The sequence below is a fragment of the Psilocybe cubensis genome, chromosome 5 (assembly GCF_017499595.1).
Source record: "Psilocybe cubensis strain MGC-MH-2018 chromosome 5, whole genome shotgun sequence".
NCBI lineage: Eukaryota > Fungi > Basidiomycota > Agaricomycetes > Agaricales > Agrocybaceae > Psilocybe > Psilocybe cubensis.
Window position 1 is genome coordinate 1,457,090 of NC_063003.1, and position 25,233 is coordinate 1,482,322.

At 45.4% G+C, this 25,233-nt stretch overlaps 9 protein-coding genes across 9 annotated transcripts; 4 read left to right on the forward strand and 5 right to left on the reverse strand.

The window, feature by feature from the left end:
• Positions 1–836: 836 nt before the first annotated feature.
• JR316_0005939 (uncharacterized protein) lies at positions 837–2,489 on the forward strand (the record flags this gene model as incomplete). The annotated part of the gene is made up of 1 exon (XM_047891689.1): positions 837–2,489. The coding sequence occupies one exon, from the start codon at positions 837–839 to the stop codon at positions 2,487–2,489; it is 1,653 nt and encodes a 550-aa protein (XP_047749038.1).
• Positions 2,490–2,967: 478 nt separating this feature from the next.
• On the forward strand, positions 2,968–4,926 carry JR316_0005940 (DNA-dependent metalloprotease WSS1-like protein; the record flags this gene model as incomplete). Its single annotated transcript, XM_047891690.1, has 10 exons — positions 2,968–3,147; positions 3,211–3,265; positions 3,319–3,389; positions 3,450–3,464; positions 3,519–3,609; positions 3,668–3,753; positions 3,809–4,029; positions 4,089–4,159; positions 4,210–4,749; positions 4,832–4,926. 10 exons carry the CDS (start codon positions 2,968–2,970, stop codon positions 4,924–4,926), a joined length of 1,425 nt encoding a protein of 474 aa, XP_047749039.1.
• A 902-nt stretch (positions 4,927–5,828) lies between these two features.
• JR316_0005941 (uncharacterized protein) lies at positions 5,829–6,638 on the reverse strand (the record flags this gene model as incomplete). The annotated part of the gene is made up of 5 exons (XM_047891691.1): positions 5,829–6,000; positions 6,061–6,161; positions 6,216–6,333; positions 6,395–6,483; positions 6,543–6,638. 5 exons carry the CDS (start codon positions 6,636–6,638, stop codon positions 5,829–5,831), a joined length of 576 nt encoding a protein of 191 aa, XP_047749040.1.
• A 276-nt stretch (positions 6,639–6,914) lies between these two features.
• On the reverse strand, positions 6,915–9,454 carry JR316_0005942 (Citrate synthase; the record flags this gene model as incomplete). The annotated part of the gene is made up of 19 exons (XM_047891692.1): positions 6,915–6,972; positions 7,027–7,124; positions 7,190–7,234; positions 7,289–7,362; positions 7,417–7,457; positions 7,545–7,649; positions 7,700–7,752; positions 7,812–7,896; positions 7,947–7,992; positions 8,048–8,061; positions 8,121–8,141; positions 8,203–8,373; positions 8,437–8,505; positions 8,568–8,661; positions 8,712–8,797; positions 8,851–9,018; positions 9,072–9,084; positions 9,135–9,307; positions 9,372–9,454. The coding sequence occupies 19 exons, from the start codon at positions 9,452–9,454 to the stop codon at positions 6,915–6,917; spliced, it is 1,497 nt and encodes a 498-aa protein (XP_047749041.1).
• A 1,926-nt stretch (positions 9,455–11,380) lies between these two features.
• Positions 11,381–14,101, forward strand: JR316_0005943 (Glycerophosphocholine permease GIT4; the record flags this gene model as incomplete). Its single annotated transcript, XM_047891693.1, has 22 exons — positions 11,381–11,427; positions 11,488–11,513; positions 11,591–11,617; positions 11,701–11,859; positions 11,912–11,949; positions 12,002–12,105; positions 12,166–12,287; positions 12,352–12,412; positions 12,467–12,667; positions 12,727–12,747; positions 12,813–12,819; positions 12,875–12,906; positions 12,961–13,017; positions 13,071–13,140; positions 13,196–13,254; positions 13,307–13,334; positions 13,390–13,426; positions 13,481–13,597; positions 13,651–13,671; positions 13,726–13,782; positions 13,837–13,919; positions 13,970–14,101. The coding sequence occupies 22 exons, from the start codon at positions 11,381–11,383 to the stop codon at positions 14,099–14,101; spliced, it is 1,506 nt and encodes a 501-aa protein (XP_047749042.1).
• Positions 14,102–14,407: 306 nt separating this feature from the next.
• Positions 14,408–14,785, reverse strand: JR316_0005944 (Putative 26S proteasome complex subunit sem-1; the record flags this gene model as incomplete). The annotated part of the gene is made up of 2 exons (XM_047891694.1): positions 14,408–14,583; positions 14,656–14,785. 2 exons carry the CDS (start codon positions 14,783–14,785, stop codon positions 14,408–14,410), a joined length of 306 nt encoding a protein of 101 aa, XP_047749043.1.
• A 731-nt stretch (positions 14,786–15,516) lies between these two features.
• On the reverse strand, positions 15,517–18,371 carry JR316_0005945 (uncharacterized protein; the record flags this gene model as incomplete). Its single annotated transcript, XM_047891695.1, has 4 exons — positions 15,517–17,164; positions 17,555–17,886; positions 17,945–18,131; positions 18,199–18,371. 4 exons carry the CDS (start codon positions 18,369–18,371, stop codon positions 15,517–15,519), a joined length of 2,340 nt encoding a protein of 779 aa, XP_047749044.1.
• Positions 18,372–19,965: 1,594 nt separating this feature from the next.
• JR316_0005946 (Cytochrome P450 monooxygenase 91) lies at positions 19,966–23,534 on the forward strand (the record flags this gene model as incomplete). The annotated part of the gene is made up of 20 exons (XM_047891696.1): positions 19,966–19,978; positions 20,034–20,068; positions 20,130–20,183; positions 20,235–20,272; positions 20,325–20,368; positions 20,424–20,492; positions 20,543–20,616; positions 20,665–20,795; positions 20,854–21,107; positions 21,161–21,227; positions 21,285–21,485; positions 21,548–21,577; positions 21,640–21,873; positions 21,930–21,962; positions 22,018–22,046; positions 22,100–22,161; positions 22,928–22,939; positions 23,004–23,186; positions 23,248–23,350; positions 23,410–23,534. 20 exons carry the CDS (start codon positions 19,966–19,968, stop codon positions 23,532–23,534), a joined length of 1,791 nt encoding a protein of 596 aa, XP_047749045.1.
• A 574-nt stretch (positions 23,535–24,108) lies between these two features.
• Positions 24,109–24,915, reverse strand: JR316_0005947 (uncharacterized protein; the record flags this gene model as incomplete). Its single annotated transcript, XM_047891697.1, has 2 exons — positions 24,109–24,819; positions 24,874–24,915. The coding sequence occupies 2 exons, from the start codon at positions 24,913–24,915 to the stop codon at positions 24,109–24,111; spliced, it is 753 nt and encodes a 250-aa protein (XP_047749046.1).
• Between the last annotated feature and the right edge of the window lie 318 nt (positions 24,916–25,233).

Consider the following 25,233-nt stretch of genomic DNA (forward strand, 5'->3'; position numbering starts at 1 on the left):
TCATACACTCGTGATTTCGGAATGAACGAGATATGCGTCCTCCACGGAAGAAGATAAGGAAAGAGAGGGGATAGATCGCTCGAGTTGGCAATGGAGACATAAGCTGCAAATAAATCACCGGAACTTGAACGTGGCCCTCGTCGGCGTGAGAGAAACTCATGAACGACGCCTCAGCTGACAGATGCTATAGATGCAGACCAGCATCCATCGAGCCTCCACGACTCCGGGACATCGTTCTTCATTGCTGAATAGACATCTGCCCTGGACTGTGACATGGACACTGCAGCCACCAATCATGGACACTCCAACCACCGACCATGTTCGAGAACCATCGCAGTCTGTTGGTGAGAGAAAAAGACCATTGCAAGCAACAAAGTGACGGATAAACGGACGGTGTGCACTGTGCAAACATGTCTGTGAGAGACAACAGGGGGGATTGGCGCTCCGGAGAAGTTGCCGACGAGCCGAATTATGATCGGGGTCCAAGAGATCCGTTTTGTCGTCTTGTTCTCGTACAATTAACCATGGACGCCTCTCCCAAACTTTTCTCTATATCACTCACGACACCTTTTTGAATGGCTTTGGATACATGTACCTCTTGCTAAACTATATCTGTAAGTATCTCCGTCTATACGGGGCTACCGTGGGCATCTCCAGATCCACCACTTATCATATCTCGCACAGTATACCACATAGGTTCCTGATCTTTTCTCGAGAGGTCCGTCTGCTTACACCACCTCGTGTGTGTCTTCGAGCGAGGCTGTCAAACATACCGGCTGCGCTCTCTTTAAATACCCAACCCACCACTTCTTTATTTCTTTTCCCTCCATTCTTCTATGGCGACCTCTTCGAGCACTGCACGTAAACCAACGACGAGGAGAGCGCGCACCCAACCCAAGCCATGTTCTTTCGCCCATCCAGGCATACCAAATAGGCCAGTCGATGCAAATGTGAAAGAACGGAGTCGCCGTACACAAGGTCATGATGCCACTGTCCTGCCACAGTACTCCTCGCCGTCACACTCCCCATCCTACATTTGCATTCTTCCACCGGAGATACTGGCGGAGATCTTTGCATACTGTATACCCACAGAACAGTTTCCCATCCCATCCCGAACGGAAGCCCCCCTCCTCCTGACGCACGTATCTTCTTTCTGGCGGTCTGTGGCCATTTCCACCCCAGATCTTTGGTCATCATTCCACATCAACTATAAAGACCCCACTGAGGATATCGCTCTCGCCAACTTATGGCTTTCCCGTTCCCTCAATAAACGACTTTCCATCTCCATTGCTGTTGATTTTGGAGAGCAGCCTCAGCAAGCTATACTCGATGCGTTGTGCAGGCATGCGAAACGCTGGAAACATGTTCGCTTCGACTTCCGTCATCTTCTCTGCCCACCCATGTATTCTCTGGACCTGGCTCAAGGTAATGTACCAGAATTGACAACCTTCGAGTTCCATGCCAGGGATATCAGTAATACCAACATCTCCCCCATAACCCATTTACTCTCCTCAGCCCCCCAAATCCGCGAACTATCATGGGTGGATGATTTGGCAGACATGGAAACACTTCTAGAGCTGCCTCTCAGTCGGATATCTCGCTTATCACTATCGATGGAGCATGGTACACTCGACTATCTCAAAGTCTTGAACGAATGCCCCAACCTCGAGCACATCAGAATCACGAAGCCCCTTCTCCAAACTACACACCAATCCCCTTTATTCCTCTCCAAATTGTCATCTTTGAATATATCCTCAGACCTCACCGGTATCCTCGACCACCTCATCCTCCCTGCACTTCGAGAGGTCCGAATCTATTCAGCAGACAACGAAAAGCACGCCCAGCCCCACTCGCCTTTGCATCATGCCTCGCCTCATGTCCAGCCTCACTCCTCTCCCGTCTCGTCGACCACGGAGACATGGGACCCCACGGCGTTCTTGAGCCTTGTTGATAGATCGGCCTGCGCCATCACCAGTCTCTCGGTCACACCCCCGATGTCAGAGGTCGCACTCTTGATGTGCCTGCCCCGGATGAGTGCCTCGTTGGTCAAGTTGTCAATTGAAGGTGTGGCCATCGGCGATACGCTATTGGGGTGCCTCACCCGCCCTTCCACTTCTAGTCGAAGAAGGGACTCCAATGCCGTCACTCATGTCGGCTCCGCCTCAGCACATGGAGATTTTCTGTGTCCATTGCTCACTGATATTAATTTGGACACACGCATTGTTTGCTCACCTGGTGTTCTGGCGGGTATGGTTAGGTCAAGGATGAACGTAAGCGAGTGCAACGTGCATAGTAACGTGAGCTGGACTCGTATGAGAAAACTGCGGGTAGCGGATGGCCACAATGACATAGAAATGTTGAAGGAGCTAAGTCGGGAATCACACACTTCTGCGACGTCTAGTCTGGTCCTTGATATCATCCCGAAGAAGCCTAACAGGATGCGGAACAGGCACTATTTCTTCAGGAGGAAGTTATGTGCCAGTCGATGAAGACCAGTTTGTGACGTCAGCGGGGACATGTGTACCTCTCGTCTTAGTCTCTTCGAATCGATTTATTCGAAGGACAAACGACGGATTCGGATACATATAGGCTTTTTGTGGAATTCTTCCTATATCTTGCTTTTGTATATCCACTTTTTGTTTTAATCGTGCTTGCATCTGGCTTTCATATACCTTTTCATTGACTTGTTTTGTTTTGATTCCCCTAATACTTAATCATACATAGTTTTGTGTTTTTTAGATGGACTGTTTTACAGATTTCTTACAACCTAATAAGATACAAACGGTCAAAACTTATACATCTAAACTATCTCGAATTCTTTTCCTATTTATTTCGCTCAAAGCACCAAGGGTATGTATGGTTTGGCACGCGTAAATATTGGTACACGTGATCAATTAGGGGTTGACGTGACCCATTAAACCTATTATCCTCTTTCTTTCTTCAACTCTTCATTCTCAACTGCGTCCCATGGTACACCTGCGCCTTAACGAGAAGGAAACCAATCCGAATCCTCATATTAACTTTATAACTGCATTAAAAGCAGACGCAGATGACGAAGAAAGTGCGCGTCAGCTTTTGCGCGCTTTGGCTGCACAAGTCAGACCAGTTATGAAGGCTCATGGTTTTGCTGTAAACAGCTTTGAGGAGGTTTGATAATCTTTCATCAGGCTCACATTGATACGTTCTTATACAGTCCTTTGATGACCGCAGTACGAATATAACAGTGTATTTGCTGGCCGGAATTGGAATAATGGGGAGACAGTCGGTGCGTTTGACATATTCTGCTCCATATATCACGAAGTTAATTGGTACCCATAGAACTCGTGTTGAGACGACCTGATGGATCCTTTTATCCCACTTACTGGTTAATGAGTACGCTATGCCACGAAGTCCGTCATTTTCAGAACCTTGCATGGGATTGGAAATGCTTATAAGCTGTATCAAAGTAGCTTGCACATATCAAGGTGCGTTTCGAATATCCACCATATATACCCATTCTAAATGTGTTTTGGTTCAAGCATATGAATCATGGCCCTGCTTTTCAAGCTCTGTGGTCTCGTCTTCGTGCCGAGGTTCGTCAATTGCAAGACAGAGGATATTACGGGGACGGTATGCTCGTATTTTTGCGTCATACAGACATCATTATAATTTATCAATGGTGGCACAGGATACTGGTCCTCTGGGCAAAGGCTCCGCGACTCTGCTCGGGTAGGCGAAGACGGGATCAACCCAGGGGATATCCCTGAATACCTAGTTCGCAAATCTCATTTGGTTGTTAACAAACTGTTTTCCAATAATACTTGTGTAGTGCGGCGGTGCCCAATCTCGTACCAAACCTACGGCGCGACGCCGACGCCAGACGACTAGGGGAAAGCGGAGGGAGGTTGTACCCTCTCTCCATACCGGTGCACAAACTGCGAAGAAGAGAAAGTCTGGAGCACGAGTCACATCGAAATACGCTTTCACTGGTGAAGGGACATCTCTGGGAAACGAGGGCGTTGGCACTGGCTTTAGGAAGCAAGCAGCCAGGTAACGTAATTGGTTACTGTAAAATTTGGTTTATCTTTAACATATGTAAATTGATACAGCAAACGGGCCCGGGAGGAGAGAGCACTGGCTGCTGAACGCAGGCTTCTGGCTCTGCAAACCGCTGCATCAGGTTTGTTTAACATACCTTTCTACTTCTAAATTTATTTAAATGATCTACAGGCACATCTACCAAATCTGCTGAAGAAGAATTGGCAGACGACGATGACTCAGATGACGAAGTGGAATTCGTACCAGAAACGGATGCAGAACGAAGACAAGCCATCAAAGAAGCTGACGAGGACAGCAACAATCTAAAACTAGGCCCTGGATTTTCGTGGACTCAGTTCAAAGATGACTTCAATTTCAATGCAGCAAGCAAGCCAAGCGGATCTAAGCTTCCCTTCCCTGATATTATTGATATTTCATCAGACGACGAGGATACTGGACGAGCATGCGATGTACCTGTTGCCTCTGGGTCTACATTCACATCTGGATCCCTTCGTGGTGATAGCAAATCCAACAAAGGCAAGGGCAGGGCGGAAATGGGTTTGAACAACTTAGTTCAAAGCGAGATTAAGCTGCGGAAACAGGAGTCTCTCGGGATGGCGCCCGTGAAAGGGGGAGGTAGGAAGGTGGGCGGCTCGAAATCCGGACCACAAAAGTCCGGTGGTAGGTTTGAACAGGAAAGGAAACCTCCAGAGGAAGTGGTGTCGATTGCGGGTGCATGGAGTTGTCTTGCCTGCACCCTGTGAGTTTTGACATGAAGTATATATTTTGACTATTTGCTGATCATTTGGAACAGAGAAAATGCGCCAGATCACCTTGCCTGTGGTGCGTGTGCCACGCCTCGTAATGAAGTATGGAGGGATCGCGGTCATTAGGGCTGAACAAGTTTAGAAAGCATTGTTTGTGGAGTTTGGATAAACTATCAATCAAGTGATCAAAAATATTGAAACGCAAAAATAATTTCTGTTTCTAAAGTCAGAACAGTCGGGCAAGAAGGGATAGTCAGCGGAAAATCGGAGAGCCTTGATGATATCCCTTATTCGCTCAAGGAATCATCATGATACAACACAAGACGAGAGACGACACCTTGATCCACATCAAGGCAACTGTATAAAAAGGTAACATTTCCCACTGACTTCATTGAGCCAGTCATGATACTTGAGCATCGGGCAGCATCGCCCGCATGCAACTGTTGACCTTGTTTCTGTAACCATGTCTCTCTCCACGAGAACCGCCAAGAAAGAATAAATTCCCTTTTTCTTTGGCCTCAAGATGTTCATACAAGAAAGAATGGCAAACATAGTATACATGTGCAGCCCTTCCAAGTTCAAGGTTGACAGGCGCGCTCCTCTAACAATTCATATTGCTTACAATCGCAAGAAACGATGAGCGAATTGAATTGTAGAGAAAGGGTATATTTAAGTGAAGATGGATAATGATAATTGTTAAAACAACATCGATAGTAGCACACTGATACATGTTGTAGCATAGGTGAGTTGCAGGCAGATGGGAATGGAGATTATCCAGCTCGGAGTCGAGAAAAAATCTCAACGTCCCCACAAGACAGCAAGATCACCCTGTGGAAAGAAAGGAAGGTCTCCAGAGATCTGAATTGAATAGAATAAAGAAAGAAACGAAACAAAAACCAAATCCCACATATCGGTGCAACCTCCGTTAAAAAAGGACATCGTATGATCCGTAAAAAAGGAAGAAGGAACAGCGAAAGGCTGTTTACACGCGGCGCCACCCTATGGTCATTGGGGGGCGACATTTGGCCGGAGAGGGGGTATCATTTACAGCATGGTGAATGCCGCAACCAATCCGGCGAGGGCAAGAAGGGGAGTGGTGGCTTGGCTGGTAGAAATGGCACCACTCGAGAATGGGTTTGTGCCTGCATTGGCGGCTCCGACAGGGGCTGCGAGACCAGTGGATGAGGAATCGCTGGAGTCGGTGCCAGAAGCAATGCTACAAGGAAAGAAAAAAGAGTCAGCCCCTGGTCTATTACGTGGGATAAGTTGCCCGTACCTCGAAGAAGCGGGGGTTGCAGATGGTTTCACAGATGAGGAAGCGGAACCGGCCAAGTTGGTAGACAAACAAGAAGCGTCCGTGGAGGCACCGACGGTGATCTAGCCTACGTGTCAATACATGGGAGCAGTTCAAATTCACAATTTGACACGAACATTCTTGCTCCAGGCTTCTTGGTCGTTAGCGTCTACCAACGAGAGTTGAACCACGGTTCCAGCTTTGATTTTGGCAGGCCAGTCAAGGAAGGTCTTGTTGAAATCACCGAGGTCGACCCTGAAAAGGAGCAAATAGTTCAGTAAGACGCTTCCACGCGGCGGGTGAAGCGTGTACATACAAAGCATCTCCACATGGGTCAGAGGCCTTGACAATGATGAGGTTGTAAGGCGCCTTGGTGGGCTCCCAAGAGATACGGGAAGTCTTGCACTGGAGAAAGAGAGAAACGGAGTCAGAGAGAAAAACTACGCGTAAGAACAATGGAATACCTGAACAAGATTGGGGCTGTTGATGGCGAAATCAGCAAAGACGCCTTGGATGGCGGGGGCAACAAAGAGAGCGACAGTAAGGAGTGTGGAGAACATTCTGTTTATTTGCAGCCACGGAGCGGGGTTAAAAGAAAGTAGGGGTAGAGGATGGGCGGAGGAGGAGGCGTTGAGGACGTTGGTAGGAAGAAAGATTTGAGCAACCGTTCTGCAGGCACGCTCTCTACAAACATTACATAACAAACCTTTCACACCCCAATTCAGCCGACTACGGTAACCATTAAGAACAATGCATCACCCATCAACAACTTGGCATTATTTATTCCACCTGACAGTCTGCATAAAGATACATAGAATAACGTGTCCCTAACTCTCCTACAGTTTCGCAATTGCTTTTCCTTTAAAGTTGGCAAGCATTGTTCTCTTCGTGATCCTGTACACGTCGTCAGTTACCTAATAAACCACCCTACAAAAACTTGGGACCCACCCAGAGTGCGGGATGGCCGACGGGGTCTTTCGTTCACCTTCTACCGCGACTCTTTCATTGATCGGAACGTAGTCCCGCTTGCTGGCACCGACGTATATCTGATTTGTCGCACCCCCGTGGGTAATCAGTGGGTTGACGGAATGCTTCAGATAGTTTTGCATACCTGACGTGGCCGCCAAATTTTTACACCGCCCTCTTGCAACATCATCTGTTCAAAGCGTCAGTAAATGTCGGTAGTACAGACGGGCGCTCTTAGGCTTACTTGGCGCCAATGGGCAAGCCAACCGACGACCCGGGGGACGGCAAAGAGCACCGGGAAGAAATCGAGGGGGAAACCTGTCTACTGTAAGTCCAAGTTCCTGCAGAAATGTTCAGATGACATGTCCTCACCCATAGCGCGGTATATTAGACCACTAAATTTGGTGAGCGCACTAGATACGTTTCTATGAATCAAAATATTTACCTCCTATAGTAATGATTGAGTGGAGTCCTCGCTGGAGAAAAGCAAATTCTCTTACCAAAAGTCAACATTTGGTGCCAGCTTTCGTTTAATAAAATAGTCGTCCTTCATAGCAGCTTCGTGCAAAGCCATGGCAGTCTCGAGCAATTCATCCTTTCCAGTACTGTTCAAGCTATTAGTAGAGCAATTTGATGAACTAGAACAATATCGAACATTTTGAAAACCTCGTCTGCCGTCTTGCGAACGATAAAGGAGCGAGGATCAGACTGAAAAGGATCGATCGGCATTCCATTGTGGAGTATGTAAACTTAGCAACAGAACTTACTGTCTTGTAGACACGATGTCCAAAGCCAGAAAGAACTTTTTCCCGCTTCTTCACCGCCTCGATAAAGGCAGGTACGTTCTCCGGCCTTAGCCAGGCATTAGATATAGACAGACACTTTCGTTGTGATCAACTCACTTTCCAATGGAAATAAGCATACGAATGACGGCTTCATTTGCACCGCCTAAGGACAAACGATGTAAGAAACGTCGGAGAAGGAGCAACGAAATAAACCCCACCGTGTAGAGGCCCACTGAAAGATGGTGCTTTCTGTAAGCCAAAAAAATATGAAGCAATTTTGATGTCACTTACTACAAAGAAGCGCAGCCAGCTCTGTAGCAAGTGGATATGAGATTACCGTTAAAATTGCAACCAATCTTGCCAAAGAACTCACGCGACGGCTGAATAGGGGTCAACAAGTGAACTACCAGTTTGTAGAACGGTCGTAGAAGAAGCATTTAATTCATGGTCCGCGTGAAGAAGAAATAAGGTATCTAATGCTTTTTCGAGAACGGGATTAGGGGTATAATTTTCTTCGCCGAGATGATCCATTTGATAGAGGAACCTACGTAGTCCAGCAGACCGATTAAATACAATCATGTGTCGCAGAAGTGGAAGTTTCGCTCACGATCCAGTATAACTAAGCCCGGTAGGCGGGGTCACGAAGTCTCTTCCTTGACGAACACGGTAGGCCATACTTTTGGTATGTAAAGGTCAGATTGCCATGAATTGGCACTAGGTTAAAGACATGAAGCTTACGCGGCCAGTGTAGTTGCTTTGCCAATTAATCTGTATATTTGTTTATCCATAATGGTAAGGGATGCAGCATCTCCTTTGCTATAGAGTGTCTGGCCTGAACAGCATACATTTGAACAAATGCCACGAATATGAAACAAATCGTACCTTGCAATGAGGGGTTGGCTTCGGCGTAATAAGATCCCAGATAGGCAAATGCACTGGTCAAGATTGCCATGGGGTGTGCATCATATCTGAATAACTCTGTTCAGAAAAAAGTCATTCCAAAGAAATTGTATAGATTCACCGGAAAGATCGACAAAATTGTTCTGCATCTGCGTGAATGACTCCATGATGAAGAACTTCTGTTTCAAAAATCTCAAGTTGACTTTTAGAAGGAAGCGATCCGTAAATAAGAAGGTATGAAGTCTCCAAGTGCGAAGAGTGGAGAGCAAGTTGTTCGATAGGGTATCCTCTATCATAATAGATTTCATATCAGACCTAAAGAATGCCAGAAGTAAACAATACCTGTAACGCAGAACTTTGGTACAGTAAGTCTGAAGAAACAAACAATATGAACCAGTTATTCACCTCCTGCTTCTCCGTCAATGTACGTGATTTCACTTCTCATCACAGCCGTGTTCAGATATCCCTTGTCCGCGACACGCAAACCTTTGTCAGTTTCGTTCTCTTCCCTCTCTCCAGGTGAGAATGGTGCTTTCATATTTTTGAAAGCTGTCGCAGGTATGCTGTTGTCAACAATTCTACATTGAACAAAAGCGCGTCATTAATTGAAGTGCTTCGTGCGCTGAAAGCAATAAAACTCACGGAATGTCATAGACTTTTCCAGTTCTGTTGTCGCGTACGGTTAAGCTATTTGTAGATTCACTGGATCCCGTAGGACGTCCCATGTCGGTGCAGATATGTGGTGAAAGATATAAAAGCTACACGGGGAGAAGTGAAGGTCCGTTTCCAATGTATTCATCTTTTGTATGGTCAGACGTCACTGCATACCCAGGTTCAATTAACTAGCGCCGGAGAAAGCCGAGTGTTCCCTAAAGAATCACATGCACCCGCCAGACTTCGCGTCACTTCACCTCCAACTCCCGAGAGACCTGTGCTGAAGCGTTGGCTGGGTAGCAGTTTTTAGAGCAGAGTAATTCCGTCCATGTGACGTTTTATATTCTATTTCGGGGGCGATATCGTAGGGGATCGCATCAGTGTTAGAGACTTTGCCTCATGATTTTTTTCAAAGGTTATTCAAGGCTTGTGTTTGCAAGGTGTGCACGCTATGTTTATTGCCCTTACTTATCCGGTGCTTACTTCCCTGACATTGCAATTTATCAGCCACTCATGGGTGGACACGACGATTAACTTGTGTCCATGTTAATCTCAGCTCGATTGGCGCGTCAGACACAATTGCAACCACTCTCCCGAACGCTCACGTACCGTAGCCGGCCCTCAGGTTACGGTTTGATCAGTAGATGAACAATTTGACAATAACGGAGAGGAATAAGCACAGATTTGAACGTGCTAAAGCAAACAATTGCTGCTACAAGCTGAAATCTTGTTCGGCCAGTATATGCGATTGCTGGAGTGGATGTTGGAGTGGACTGTTTTATATGATCTTCTACAATCGGGTGGAATATCGATTTTTGAAGGTAGGGCAACTTCGGGCCAAACCTTTCAATTTATATTGATGTTAAATCTAGGTACAGTTTCTTTAGAAGGTTGGGCGCAGTGTTTATTTATAAATTGATATCTTCGAGTCGGAGGACTTCAACTTCCATGTTCAGTCAAGGAAACATCACGCCACTTCGAATGCAGAATACGGAGCATTGTCCTTATCTCTGCGCAACTGTCTGGGTCAAAAATAACTTCACCCACACCGATTGGTATATTGTAGGCAAATGCCGCTACGGGCGGACTCACGAAATAAGGAGAGCTCTAAGGCAAGTAGGACACAACAACGATGTTTACCTAGTATGACCGCCACATGTTGAGGGACAGTGATGATATGTTTTCGATTCTCCAAGTTGTACCTTTACTTTTTGTGGCCGTAGGTCCGAGTCCAAATAATTTTTATACCATCATTTCACCGGGACTCACCCATAACGGCAAACAAATTGTATGGCCTTCATTGTGCTGTGCCAGGGCATTTGCAGGGCTAACTTTACATAACAAGCCGGGATGACACTTTAACAGAAGAGCTCAGCAGAAAAGCAGAGGTTTCTCTATCACGATCATTGGCATGAATGTATTGACGTGGGTATCTTTATTCAAATTTGATGGTTTCTTGAAGTGAAGATATGTAACAGACTTGGAAAACCTCCAAACATATTGCAAATGCGCAAGCAGAGCAAGTTGTATGGACATTCTCAAGAAGGAAAAGGCAACGTGTGTATCCTGTGAACCCACGCGCTGCAGTTACTTAGATGTTAACAATTCAACGTAACTGTGTATCTTGTCTCATCAGGCATCCGGCCAAAAAGTAAAAAATTTTGCAAGCTCTATCGAAGTGGTTAATGAACGACCGTGAGTGTATATTTGGACAAACGTGCGTCAATGAAGTAGCCAAAACTTATTTTCTCAGTTGAGACCGACGCTGCTTAAGATTCAACCTGACTAGTCCGTGTAATTTTACAGCGGTGTCAAGGCGGGGCCCATGGCACTTACGCAAATTCCCATGGAGTGTTCCCCTTTCGGTCGACATCCGTTGATTCTCCCTGGAGCACTATAGCTTTGAACCAATATGGTCCACATGCATCCATATATAAAGCATGGAGCCGATAGAGGATCTGTCTTCCTCTGACCGTGCACCGTGAGCGCTCTCCACGATGACTACTTTGGGGCAAAAAATCAAAAGTGTCTCTCTTATTTTTGCGTGAGTATTGCACTCCTCTTCCTAAGAACGCTTCAATTAATCAATGTTTTCGTGATGCAGTTGCGGAACGGCCTTGTTCTCTGATGGTGCGTCGTCATCCCTTGGCATAAAGGCCTCAGTGAGCATGCAGTCTATTTACTCAAGTTTCTTGGATCTACCATAGGTTATGCCAATGGAGTGATTGGTAGCGGTATGTCAGCCAATATTCCCAATAAAATAATGGTTTTATACCTAACATCTGTGTGCCTGCAATTTTCCAGTCAATACTTGTAGGTAGCTTCAACTTTTGGTCATGTAACTTGTATCAAACCTACCGCGTACCCATAGTATTGACGAGGGTGTATGGAGCGGAGGCACTTTCCCATCACAACTACAGCAGGACTTTGAGCAGTCTTGGGTTCGCGGGCACAGTTGTAGGAATGCTGGTTTTTGGTGAGTTTTCAAAATTGCCATGGGCGCCAAGGGACTGACTTAACGCATTCAGGCTATCTATCTGACAAGATTGGAAGGAAATTCGGCATGGTAATTATCTTCCCTGCAACCGACCCGCCATTCGACAAACACTTGTTTATAGATGAGTGCCACGGGCATAGTGGCTCTGTTTTCTCTCCTTTCTGCGGCATCTGCTGGCGCCCATGGCAGTGTAAACGGCCTTTTAAGCATGCTTAGCGCTATGCGGTAAGTATATTTCCGAATACGTCAAGTACTCCGTTCATTTGTTTCCGTTTATTCTCTTAGCTTTCTCCTTGGCATTGGGGTTGGAGCAGAATATCCCTGTGGTTCAGTATCAGCCTCTGAGCAGTCTGAAGAACCAGGAATCAACAAAAAGGCTCAGCACAGATGGTTTGCCCTAGCAACAAGTAAGGTTTTTTTTCATATTACATCCAATCCACATCTGCATTTTTGTTAAATACAAGTTGCCAGATTCGATGATAGATTTCGGTTTCGTTGTCGCTGCATTCGTTCCTCTTGTTCTATTCTGGATGTACGTATAGGGCTTCAGATCGACTTGACCTTCCTAATTTGAATCGTTTTAAAGCTTCGGTAATGACCACCTTCGCGCAGTCTGGCGCTTATCACTTGGCTTGGGAGTCATTCCTGCCCTTGCGGTATTTATCTGGCGTCTTAACATGGATGAACCAGAACGATATAAGAAAGATTCTATGAAACACACCCGGATTCCTTATCTATTGATCCTTCGTCGCTACGGTGGTAGATTAGCAGCCATCTCCTTCACTTGGTGAGCCCACATCGCAGCCAAATCTTTAAATTTGTACTCAATTACTCAATTACTCCCAGGTTCCTTTACGACTTCATTGTGTAGGCATATGCTCCAGATTTATCGCTTCGAAAACTGTTCACATCGTTTTCTTCGGTTTTTTTAGATATCCCGTGAGTGGTTATTAACAACTGTCATTGTCATCAAACCTGAATAAGTTCGAACCAGTTTGGCCTGTATTCATCTATCATTGTTGACCGGTGAGGCGAAGCAAAACGAACTATTATTCTCGCATACACCTGATAGTCGAGTAGTGTAACTGGTGGCTCTTCCAACCTGACTGTTGTATTTGGATGGAATGTGGTTATCAAGTAAGCCAGTTTTGTTTGATTTCGGTAAGCCCCGCTGAACACGAATCTTTTAGCCTTTTCTATATGCCAGGGACACTTGGTGGTGCTTTCATTGTAGATCACCTCGGTGCCAAACGAACGATGGTGAGTATCAATGTTCTGAGACCCTCTTTAGGTTTTAATCGCGTATAATCCCTAGATAGCTGGCCTTCTTTTACAAGCAGTTATCGGATTTATCATGAGTGGGCTCTATGTTCAGTATGTATGATGGTTAATGAGTCGGATACCTGGAATGACGGTGTTTTACAAGCCTTACCAATCACATTGCTGCCTTCGCTGTGCGTTGATTACAGCTATGCCATTCCCAATCATTGACATGTCTTTGCGATTTAGGTTGTCTATGGTATCTTCTTATCCTTCGGGGAAGTCGGTGCGTTATTTGTTCGCTGTCCATTTTGAAATGACTGTTGATATGATTGCCCAGGGCCTGGAAACTGTCTTGGGTTGCTGGCTAGCAAAACTAGTCCAACAGCTATCCGTGGTCAATTCTACGGTATTGCAGCTGCTATAGGAAAGGTTGGCGCGTTTGTTGGGACGTGGGGTACGTATATCTTCTTGACATAAAGATTTGCTGATGCACTAACTTCTTTGCAGCATTCCCACCAATGATCGACGGTAAGAGATGGTGGCAGTTGAGGTCGTAAAGTTGATTTTCATAATTGCGTGTAGCATTTGGAGGTTCAAACACCACCAGAGGAAACACTGGTCCTTTCTGGGTTGGGAGCGGTGAGTGCAACAAGTAACATTGCCCTCTGAATCGTTAACGGATGTTGGCCCCAGGGATGGCGATTCTAAGCGCAATCATCACACTTCTCTTCATCAAACCTCTAACCACGGATGGTATGGAGCTTGAGGACCGCAAAGTAAGTCTGATACCCTGCTAGTTTAGGATTAAACCTGACCCATTATCTAGTTCCGCGAGTACTTGGAAGCCCATGGTTACGATACCTCGACAATGGGTTTCCCTGGGTCAAACATCAAGACAGATTCGTCATCTTTCGAGGAGAATGAGAATAATGAGAAGAAGGGTAGTGCACAGGTGTGACGGGTTCTTGGTTGAACAGGGCAACTGGTTTTAAATTTAGTATTATAAATCCGTTACGAAACGACATGGCCTGTATGGTTTGGTGTCCTTGGACACGCTTAATGAATGTGATGATCTCTGACTTCTAAGAGAGAGTGGGTGCCTATCGTTCGAATTTGTTGATTCCTTATTGGAGGATAGGCATGAATATGAAATGTCAAATCATCCTTGTAGCATTCCGTGCTTTACAAATCGAATGTCTAGTGTTACATCTCTCCAGTTCATGAGCTTTGTGTTTTAGCCAACTCATTCCTAAAGGCTCAACGGTTAGATAAAATTGCTGTTGTGAAACCAACGCGCGACATGCCTTAGCTGAACACTGAAATCATCTTCCACATCATCGTCATCCCAGTTATCTTCCCATAATTTATCTCCCCCTGATTTCGCAGCGCCCGGAGCAGCCCCGCCAAGGTGCGCCAGATCTGTTTTTGAGTCATCCCAGTCTATGGAGAAACCGTCAAAAATTCGCAACAATGCTGATAGCCAGTAGTGCTATGGGTATTTGATCAACTCACCAGACACAGGGAATTCCTCGAACTCGTCGTCTTCCTCCAAGACGCTTAGGTTGGGTTGTTGAGCCTCCTTTGGTTTCTCCTCTAATTTAGAGGACTCAGCGGCTTTAGAATTTGATTCTGATGGTGACATGGTGAAGGGAGTTGGTGGTTGTTCAGTGAAAGTGCTAATGTGACGCGTCCCTTTCATCACCGCGACGCGTGGGAATGTGCCTCATTTGTATCCGCCTCATACTTCAGGCCTTTAGGACCTTGTTGGAATTATTGAAATCCATCTGGAGTCCTTTCACATTATTCTACAAGATCACAATGTAAACCCCAGGTCCAACATACGGTCAGAGCACCCATGTAAACATATAATGGATGATTATGGGCCAAATTTTATATCTACTTTAACTTCAAGTGAACTCCATCCCAAAGTGACCTTTGCGGCCTCAATTTAAATATCAGTGCGTCGAAAGCAGGAACTTGAAAGCGATTGCAGGAGGGAAAAGGACAAAAGGATCGGTATCTGAACTAACCACTAAACAGTCCATCTAGTAATAACCAATCAATTTGGAAGAATGAAGGAATGAGCATAGTCGGAGCGTTGTCATACTGAAGTTGAGGCTCAAACAACAGCAACTGAAAACTGAAAATTGGATGACACAGGATTTTCTGTTACAAGTGAATAAAAGCGCCGAAGAAAATAATATCTGAATGGTTTCTTTGTAATGTCCGTCCCTTTCTCCTCGATGATTCATGGTGCTGAACTTGAAGCTCCTCCCCGTTCATCCACTCGTTCATCATATGGTTCGAGAGTTTATTAGGTATATCGATTGATGCAATGGTATCTGTATGTAATGGCTTCGTGATTGGTGTTAATTAAAGCTGCAGGGCTTCAACCATCTGTTCAAGTTCATCTTTCGACGATTTGTAATTCTCAGTGACTTGAGGAACTTCATCTTCGAGTTTCGGTGCTTCGTTTTCAACGACTTCGGATGCTTCGTCTTCAACGACTTCGGGGATTTCATCCTCGACTGCCTCGGGACTATGGGGAGCATCTTCACCACTTTCAACATTATCTGATACTTCCAGAGCTGGAGAAGGTGATTTCGGCATGGAACCGACCTCTCCGGAACCAACGCTTTGAGATTCTTCCCCCGCCTCGTCAAGTACCTCCCCACCTTCATGTGCTTCTACACCTTCCTTTGGTGCAGAGTCTTCTTCCACAGGGCCGTTGTCGCCCACCTCCTCTGAGTTGAGAACGGGGTCGATAATGTCCTCGACTGCCTTTCCATCTCCACCTGCCTCAGCTGAAGTAGCAGCCAGACCGACGGCGGCCACGGAGGCAACTACGGCAGAGGCTGTAGCAGCTGGTTTGATTGTAGGCGCCTTCTTTACTTTGGATGGCGATGAAGCGGGAGTAGATTTTGCTTTCCCTGAAGTAGATTGGCGTGGAGTGGTTGTTCCCCCAGATTTGGGAGCAGGGGCGGGAACAACAGCAGCAGCAATTCTTGCTTTGGACGCAGCGGTAGGCTTACTGAGCCGATCCACCGAACTACTACTGATAGTTGTTTTCTTTGGGGGAGCTGGCACCTGGGGAGCAGCATTTCGGGATCGCGCAAGAGACGCCGCGGTGGGTGCAAATAAGCCTGTAGAAGGCGTTTTTGGACGCGACGATGTAGGCGTTTTGGCTCTAGACGCGGCCTCCGGGCGTGATGGCGTTTTGCTGACAGGTGTAACGGGTGCCTTGTTGGTAGGCCTCCTGGTTGTTGCATTAGAAGCGACCGATTGGCCTGTATGCTGCGGTTTCAAAGGTTGCGCAATGGAAGGTGTTGCAGGCTGCTTGGATACAGATGGCTTCAAAGGTGTCTTCGCAGGAATCTTGGATGATACTGCAAGCGCCTTTCCCGAGGACGAGGGTGGTGTCTTTGTAGAGGGTGTTTTCGTAACGGGCACTCTGGTCGTAGCTTTCGAGATGTTGGATGTGCGAGGAGTGGTCGGGGTATTGAGCTTTTGAGAGGCAGAGGGTATCGGTGTAGTTGCTTCTACCTGAGATTCCATTGAAATGGTTGCTGGAATGGGAGCTTCAGGTTCTAATTCAACCTGCGCAGGTATATCTTTTCTCCAATTTTCTAGAAAAGTGTTCGGCTCCGTTTTGGACTGTCTTTGGGAGGCATTGAGCGCCTTTGCCGTAAGGGGTACTTCTGGCTCTTCTGCGGCGTCTTTCGTCCAATTGCTGGCCGTTCCGAGCTCAGATCCGTTCGACGTCGACTGGGCGACCTGTGGGATGTTGCGAGAAGAGAGGGAGGGTAAAATCAAAGGTGGCTTTTCTGCGTTGGAGACAGACTTCGGGGGCCATTCGCGTTTCTCCTTGGGTTCATCCTTGACAGAGTCTCCTGTAATATGTGACACGACGCTTGAGCTACGCGATGGCGAGCTCGCTGAAAGAGATAGGCGCTTCGTCTGTGTCTCGAATCTGCCTATTAGATTGGCAACGCTCTGGCGCGGACGCTCATCTGGTAGCGGCCTGAGTCGCAGATAAGTTGTAGATACAACATCGCTGACGTGACAGTAGTGCTTTCACTCACATCTATGCCCCTGAGACAGAGATATATTGGAGAACGACGAATGCCGTTGCCCTAAAGGACAAGGACAGTAAATAGTGGGTGAAGTTGAGAGGTTAGGGGAAGAGAGTAGGGATACGATGAAGAGAAAGGTCTAGAAGTAGGTCGTTGAGATTAAATCAGCTTGCTACAGAGACCTGGCATGGCCTAAATTAGGTAACACGTTGTTAGGAACGTCGTCATGAGGGCGTGTCGTGTCCTCGTTCCAATCGACTTATCATTTAGATTACATTCCACGAAACGGCCTTAGTCTATGACTGGAATTTGGAAAGTTTAACATTTATTTCAGCCACCGTTGTATTAATGATACAAGCTCCCGGCCGCTCTGGCCGCGCCAAAAGTGAGAGGCATTTTCTACTTCCTGAACTATTACATTTCCATGTAACGATGATACCCAGCTTTTATAGTTTGATTGCGAGGTAAATTCGTCACGATCTCCGTAAACGATAAGCACATTAGAATTTGTCTGCTGCAGGAGATCTTTCAAGGCTCTATCGTACGAGGAAGAGTTGAAGAAGGTGAGCCAGCCTCTGGGACCAAGAGGATATGATATTAAGATATGATATGTTTCGACCGAGGGGAGGACAGGGAATAAAGATGCAATCAAGGATCCATGAGAGTATCCCTACATACGGCTCATTTGAGTTTATCGACGTTACTAGATAAATCAATAGTATACTTACAGCAATCAGAACAGAGCGAATGTCAGAAATCTGACCCATAGCCCATTGAACAAGATCCTCCAAGTCCTTAGCCTCCTTGAATCCTGTAAAGGAAGGCCAGCCAGATGAATTACCAACGCCTCTGGAATTGTAGTGGAGGACATGATAATTCTGGACCAATAAAGGTTCAACAAGAGACCAAAGTACCCTACCATCCATTAAAGGATGCAACGTTCTGAGGCCGAATTACTGGAATGTAAACAGGAGCGACGCACGGGTCTTCCTTTCTACCGCCTAGCCATGACCATGGGTGGAGACACACTGCCAGTTTATTGCCTTCTCCACTTTGCTCCGACACCACGGATGGTTTCCACATGTCGGCTTGTAAGACAGCCCCAGAGGGTAGACTGATGGCGAGTTCTTCTGGTTCTTGGTTCATCACGGACATGTTAGGTTCAAATGATAATCTGGGTAATGATACTTGGTCTGAAGAGCTGGGACACTGTTCCGTTATTGTAAAACTTTTGCTCGTGATTCAAGGGATAACCAGAAAGTTGATTCAGAGTAGGTTGTTACACGTCGGTATAGTTGCTGTGAAAGTCCCGGTACAGATACACTAAAGCAACAATGTCGTTCGAAAGAACAAAATGTGTCAATCCTGGATTGTTGAGATTGATTCAAGGCAATTATGATTGCTTACAGATCCAATGTCCTTATTTCGCAGCCAATCTGTGGGAAATTGAGGGATCAAATGGTTTTCTAAAACTTCAACACAGAAGACAAAGCAAAATTAGCGCAAAAGGACCTAGATGGTCGACGTTAACGGTCAACTTAGTCAAAAACAGCTGGGTAATTCATGTCACGGACCGGTCACGGGTTAGTGCTTTTCTCTTCCCACGGTCTATTTATTTTTACCACCCAATGATTCTGTTCTTTTGCGGCTTTCAACAATCATCTTCTTGATATGATGACGCTGGTGATTCTGCGTAACAGCTGCGCTGTTTAAGGCTTCTTTCTCTCAATCCGACCATTCAGCGAGACTTATCGCTTGCTCCTGCGGGTTCACTTGCAGCTCCATCATTTTGATTTTTTTGAAGTGCTGGCTTGAGTCCAAAAGTTGGGCCTCCTGCTTGTCTTGCTCCGCGACATGAACGTCTTTACGTCTTTTGGCGCTCTGCCCTATCAACATCATAACAGACTGACTGCGGGCTCCTGAACCAATTCCGTGCCGGGTGCATGCTTCCTTAGTTTCCAAAATGTCATCATTACACATGTGCCCTAAAGGTCTTCCAATGGTCTCTAAGCCACGTAAATCTCATAAAAAGTGATTCCTAATTCCGCTCCTTCTGGCATAGCGCGTGTGAGTTTTGTCATTCATACCACTATTTGGTAAACTGACATAAAAACCTACGGTCAACTGGTCTCAGACTCTGAACGGTAAGACTGGTAGTAGTAAATCCTATCTACTTGTTATCTCCACGAACTCCCATGTGATCTTCATCGCACTTTGACGGTTGAAAGGCCGTGGACGATCGTGCTGTAGATTCAGATCTACGTCGATGGTGTTCTATTCTCAGGATGTGTAAGGTCTCTTGAAAGTGGTACCTCTCCTAAAGAAGCAGCACAACGTACGCGAAATCTGGTCAGCACGCCCGATTTTCCTGCGATGCCCCGACGTTTCCGTTCAACACAGGCTCCAATTTTTCTCATACTTGGGATCATGGGTATAAAATACATACAGAGCACTTATTATTGCAGTTTCACTCGTTGCTTTTCCTCTATTCCCTGAACTTGAACACTTCGGAACAGGATATGATCAGCTCTCTTCTCCAAGTGTGCGCCTTATGCACGTTATCATGGGTTGGTTGGGCGATTATCAAGAGACTCTTTGTCAAGTCACCTCTCGACAATATACCTGGTCCACCAGCTAAGTCTTGGAAAGGCTGGTATTGTACTTCCTGACTGAAAATGCCTTGCTGAAGCTGTTCTTAGGCGTTTTCCCTGAGGTTTTCAATACCAATGCATGGGATTTTCATCGGAAGATGGCAGAGACCTGTACGTCATTCCTGGTCCTAATGAGTTGGTTGTTCAGCAAAATTCAATCAAACAGATGGAAGCGTCATTAAAATCAAAGCGTTGTTCGGAGTTCGTCCTTGTTTAATGTAATCTTCCTTATCTCTGAATGCTAATAACACTCGTTCAACAGGAAAATCAACTTTATGTTTTCGATCCGAAGGCAATGCATCAAATCGTTGTAAAGGTAGTAAATAATTCATACCTCTGTAAAATCAACCAGCTAAGTCCGATGTAGGATCAATACATATATGAGGAAACCTCATCGTTCATCGAGTACATTTCATCGTCTTTTGAATGACAGACCAATACCTAAAGCCGTTTGTAGGGGCAACAAAATTATTTTCGGTCATGGACTTCTTGGCACACTTGGTGGGCACTGTCGTCCTTCTGAGTGTACGTTCTTGGATTGACATCAGTCTCGTAGGCGAACAACATCGCAAACAGCGTAAAATGCTAAATCCCGTTTTCTCCATTGCGCACATGCGTGAAATGGGTAATGTGCTTTAATTCACCCGTAGAACTTTTGCTAATTTGTTCTATTAGTTCCCATTTTCTATCAAGTTGCTTACAGACTACGTGACGCAATGCAGAAAAGGACTAAAGACGGTGCACGGGAGGTGGGTTGCATGAAAACCTTCACAATACTATACTAAAGGATCTTCAAGATCGATCTTCTATTGTGGATGAGTCGAACTGCGCTGGAACTCATTGGTCAAAGTGGGATCGGTTATTCCTTCGATTCTTTGGAGGAAGATGTTGCCACCCATCCGTACAGCAGAGTTGTGAAGAAATTGGCGTATGTAGTTATTTTGTGTTATTTTGCTAATTTACATTCAAACTCATCGGATCTATAGGCCGGTTTCTTTTAAGCTCATATTCCCTCGCACATATTTGCTTGCGCCACTAGTCAAAATTGGAACTCCCAAACTCCGTAGGGCAATACTGAATTGGCTACCTTTTAAAACTCTCCATCAACTTCGAGACATCGTGGACACCATGCATGAAACTTCGGTCAAAATTTTAGACTCTAAAAAGAAGGCTCTGATGGAGGGGGACGAAGCGGTCGAAAGGCAAGTTGGTCGGGGAAAAGATATCTTGAGCATTCTTTGTGAGTACCAAATTGACTTTAATATTCACATGAGAGCTTATTGGGGGCTACAGTAAGGGCCAATATGAACGCTTCGGATGACGATAAATTGAGTGATGAAGAAGTCCTTGCACAATTATCGTCAGTCGGCAAAGCATTCACATTTGTTTGCCGGGGTATTGAGTGACTTAATTTTAGGACTTTGATATTTGCCGCGATGGACACGACTTCGGGAGCACTTTCACGGATTCTTCACTTGTTGTCTATTCATCAGGACGTCCAAAGCAAACTCCGAGAAGAAATCACTGAGGCAAGGAAGCAAAAGGGCGGAGATCTCCCTTACGACGAATTGGTTAGCCTGCCTTATCTGGATGCGATATGTCGTGAGACACTCAGATTGTGAGTTTATGTCGTCATTGTCTGAACCTACACTTTTAAACCTGTCATATCGATGGACCTAGGTACCCCCCCGTTTCAGTGGTGCAGAGGACGTGAGTATCTTACCCCTTTTCATGTGTTGAATAAAATTAGCTTATCGTTGTCCGCGACACAGTACCCGTCAAGATGTAGTTCTTCCGCTCTCAAATCCCATCAGAGGCGTGGACGGCAAGGAAATTACTGAAATACCCATCCCTAATAATACCAATGTCATTGTTGGAATTATGGCTTCGAATAGGAATCCGGAATTGTGGGGTCCTGATTCTTATGAGTGGAAGCCTGAGCGCTGGCTTAAACCCTTACCGGAAACTTTAATAAGCGCACATTTGCCTGGAATTTATTCCAACTTGTAAGAGTCTCGATGCATGATTATTAATTCCTGGTACTGACCAATCTCTGTTGTAGAATGACTTTCCTTGGGGGTGGAAGAGCATGCATGTAAGATCCAACGAACATCTCGTAAAGAATGGGACTGATTTTAGTTCTCTCTCAGCGGCTTTAAGTTCTCACAACTTGAAATGAGTACGTATAACTATCCTTTTCATTGCCTCATGTAACTCTGACCAATTCAATAGAGGTTGTATTGTCTGTTTTAATCGAGTCTTTCCGGTTCTCGGCCCCCAGTGACAAGAACATAGTATGGCAAATGAATGGAATTGCTACACCCACCACCGACGACGTAAATAATTCCTATAACCACCTACCACTTGTTATGGAACTGGTGAAATAAGTGCCGCACTCTGTAGAAAGCCGCCTGGATGTATGTCGAAGCCAGGACACTCAGGAAGTTGTCCTTCCTGTGGACATGTCTATGTATCCCATTTCTTCATTGTTACCCCTTTACCACGACCCAATTTTTAGCAATGTCCCACTCTCTTGAAAGCAGGAATTAGTAGTAATTCACAATCATCGTTAGTAGTATCCAATCATTACTGTTTGCTATTAGTATCAGGAAACCCCACCTGGTGAATTTTATCTTTGATTTTACTAAACCCTCGACATAGTTCTGCTATATAATGGCATGAAGTAGACCCTCCTTTTCACAAATTTTATGATGGATTTTGGCATTTTACTAATTTTTTGGCGGTTTTCAACTTATTTGTTGGTGGTTGTGGGCAACAAATACAAAAAGGGAAAAAAGCCGAGTGATCATGTTTCATTGGTCAGCATCCTTATTTTATAACCCGAGTCAACAAAACAGGCCAATTAAGATTTGATAACGTCCATCGATCCCTTACCCTCGACGTATACCAGCCTGCTTCGGCAGTTCGTTTTTGCAACCTCGGATCCAAGTCTTCGAGACTGTATAATACGCTAGGAGGTTTTATCAAATCTTAAAGAATGCCTAAGGTCCAAAATTTTTATATCTTATTGCTCAAGAACCAAACTCATAAATCCTTCAGAATAAAGGAAAGGTCTGTGGATCGACTTCCGGCTGCTTTCTCAAACAGAGATCAGACCCTGAACATATTCCGATAGGGTGGAAAAAACAGGAGACGTGGAAAGAACGAGAACGATGATGATAAGCGTGAGCTTGTGTTCCGTGAAGACGGACAAGAATACGCCCAGGTGATAAAAATGCTTGGAAATGGACGACTGGAGGCCCAGTGTTTTGACGGCGAGAAGAGATTAGCTCACATTCGAGGAAAGATGAGGAAAAAGGTGCGCAGCCTAGATTCTTATGCATGATTACTTTCTCTGACATTGGTCGTACAATCATAAGGTTTGGATTAACCAGGGCGATATCGTTCTCCTTTCTTTGCGAGACTTCCAGGACGACAAGGCCGATGTTATTGTGAAGTATACAGCCGATGAAGCCCGTAATCGTGCGTCTAATTTTCTCAGTACATATCCGATTCTCTCTGTATTGAATGTTCTGATTTAGTGAAAGCCTACGGAGAACTTCCAGAAAACGCCAAAATCAATGAAACGGATACCTTCGGTGAAGAAGACGGAGAATGCACATTCGAGTTCGGTGATGAGGGCGAGGTTGATATTGATGATATCTAATACATTTCTCCCATTTTCAGGCCTAGTGCCTTCCACCATGTGCATGAGCATTTTTATCAGTTTTTTTGGCATCATATTCTCCCCCTGTTGTTTTTATTGTATCAACATTCCATTGCTCCAACGACCTCGCACTAGGACATACACCTTCTGTATGGCAGAACTCCTACCCTTCAAATCTATTAGATGCTCGAGTCAGCGTGAGTCAGGCCGGCATCAGGCTGACGAGGCTTTGCATGGGAATAGATCTCAGTCACGGTGACGTGATGGATCCGTTAGAGATTCCCTTAATCGCAAGGACATGATAATGACGTCTCGGAATCATATCCAGTGTTTTCGTATGTCGCCGAAGAAGTGCACAGTGGTGATCTACAAGTACGTTAAGACAATTCACTACACTGTCTTTTGTTGCTGTATGAAGACTTACCAGCGTGAGGTCATTATTAATCTTGGGGAAGGCGTGCTCTCGGCCTTTTGAAAAAAAAGAGCAAGAACTCTAAAGGAAGTCATTTAAGAAAATGTGGGCGAGTTTTCAATTGTATCATACCTCCCGGATAATCAAGGGGACTCTAAAAGGTCAGGTCATTTTCTTCAGAGTTTGCAAATCGGGAAGAATCTTTTTCTCCCTGTAAAGGTACTCCACAATATCCTGTGCGTTGGCCATAACGGCAATTTTGAGCATGTCTGAATCCAAGGTCAACCTGTCTTCAAATTTGCGCCGCTTGCCCTTCTTCTTCGTTTCTTTCCTTTCCACCAGTAATTTTACCATTTCGAGATTCTTCTGGCGGACTGCGACCTTTACCGCTAGGTTATCTCTGCACGCAGGAGAGGCATGATGAGCGAGCAGAAATTGGACAAGAGGATTGAATCGCGCGTGCACTGCTCGGGTGAGCGCGTATCCTTCGTTGGCGTTGGTATTGATCCTAGGTATTTCTGGTGCATTGTATAGGTAACGAAGAAAAGGAATAGGATAGCTATCCTTACTCCAACCCGGTGTAGGGGGAGCAAGGTTCTTGAACAGTCGTCGAGGTAGTTGAACTGCGGATTTACTTGGCCGAAAATCCTTGAGCAGCATTTGCATTGCTTCGACAACTTTTTGTGTGCATAGTGGATACCGCAAGGCCTTTGTATAAACCTCAGAGAGATTAATTTCGTTGTTTTCTATCACCCTTCCGATGATGTATTTCGCATGAAAGAAGGGCGAAGCTTGCTTATAGACATCGTTGAAATGATGGGAGGCGTGTGGGAGGTTCTCGGATAGAGCATATAGTTCTATATCGTACAAAAGCTATACGGAGTGTCAACTGACATATACAGAATATATATTAGAAGTGGAACTGACCTCTACTGGCAAGCTATTGATTCCAATAACTTGAAAGGACATCCGCCAGCTGCCAGGATTGATCAGTCTAAGATAAAGTACCGTCTTCTTCTTCTTCGGCTTCCTCCAAGGCACTCACGTAATAGTAAATATTACATAATCGTGTTATTCGCTTCAATCCCACTGCAGGAACCATTTATAATTATATACCTTACACATCGTTCATCCGTGAACTTGCAACGCATACCCTTATATACAATGGTATCTGAACCCCTTAGATGTGCTACAAAGCCACAAGGAGAACAGAAATGACCCAAAACTTGATTACACTTTCAGATGTCCGATAGTCCAAGATTCAAACCATAGGAAAGAAAAGGTGAG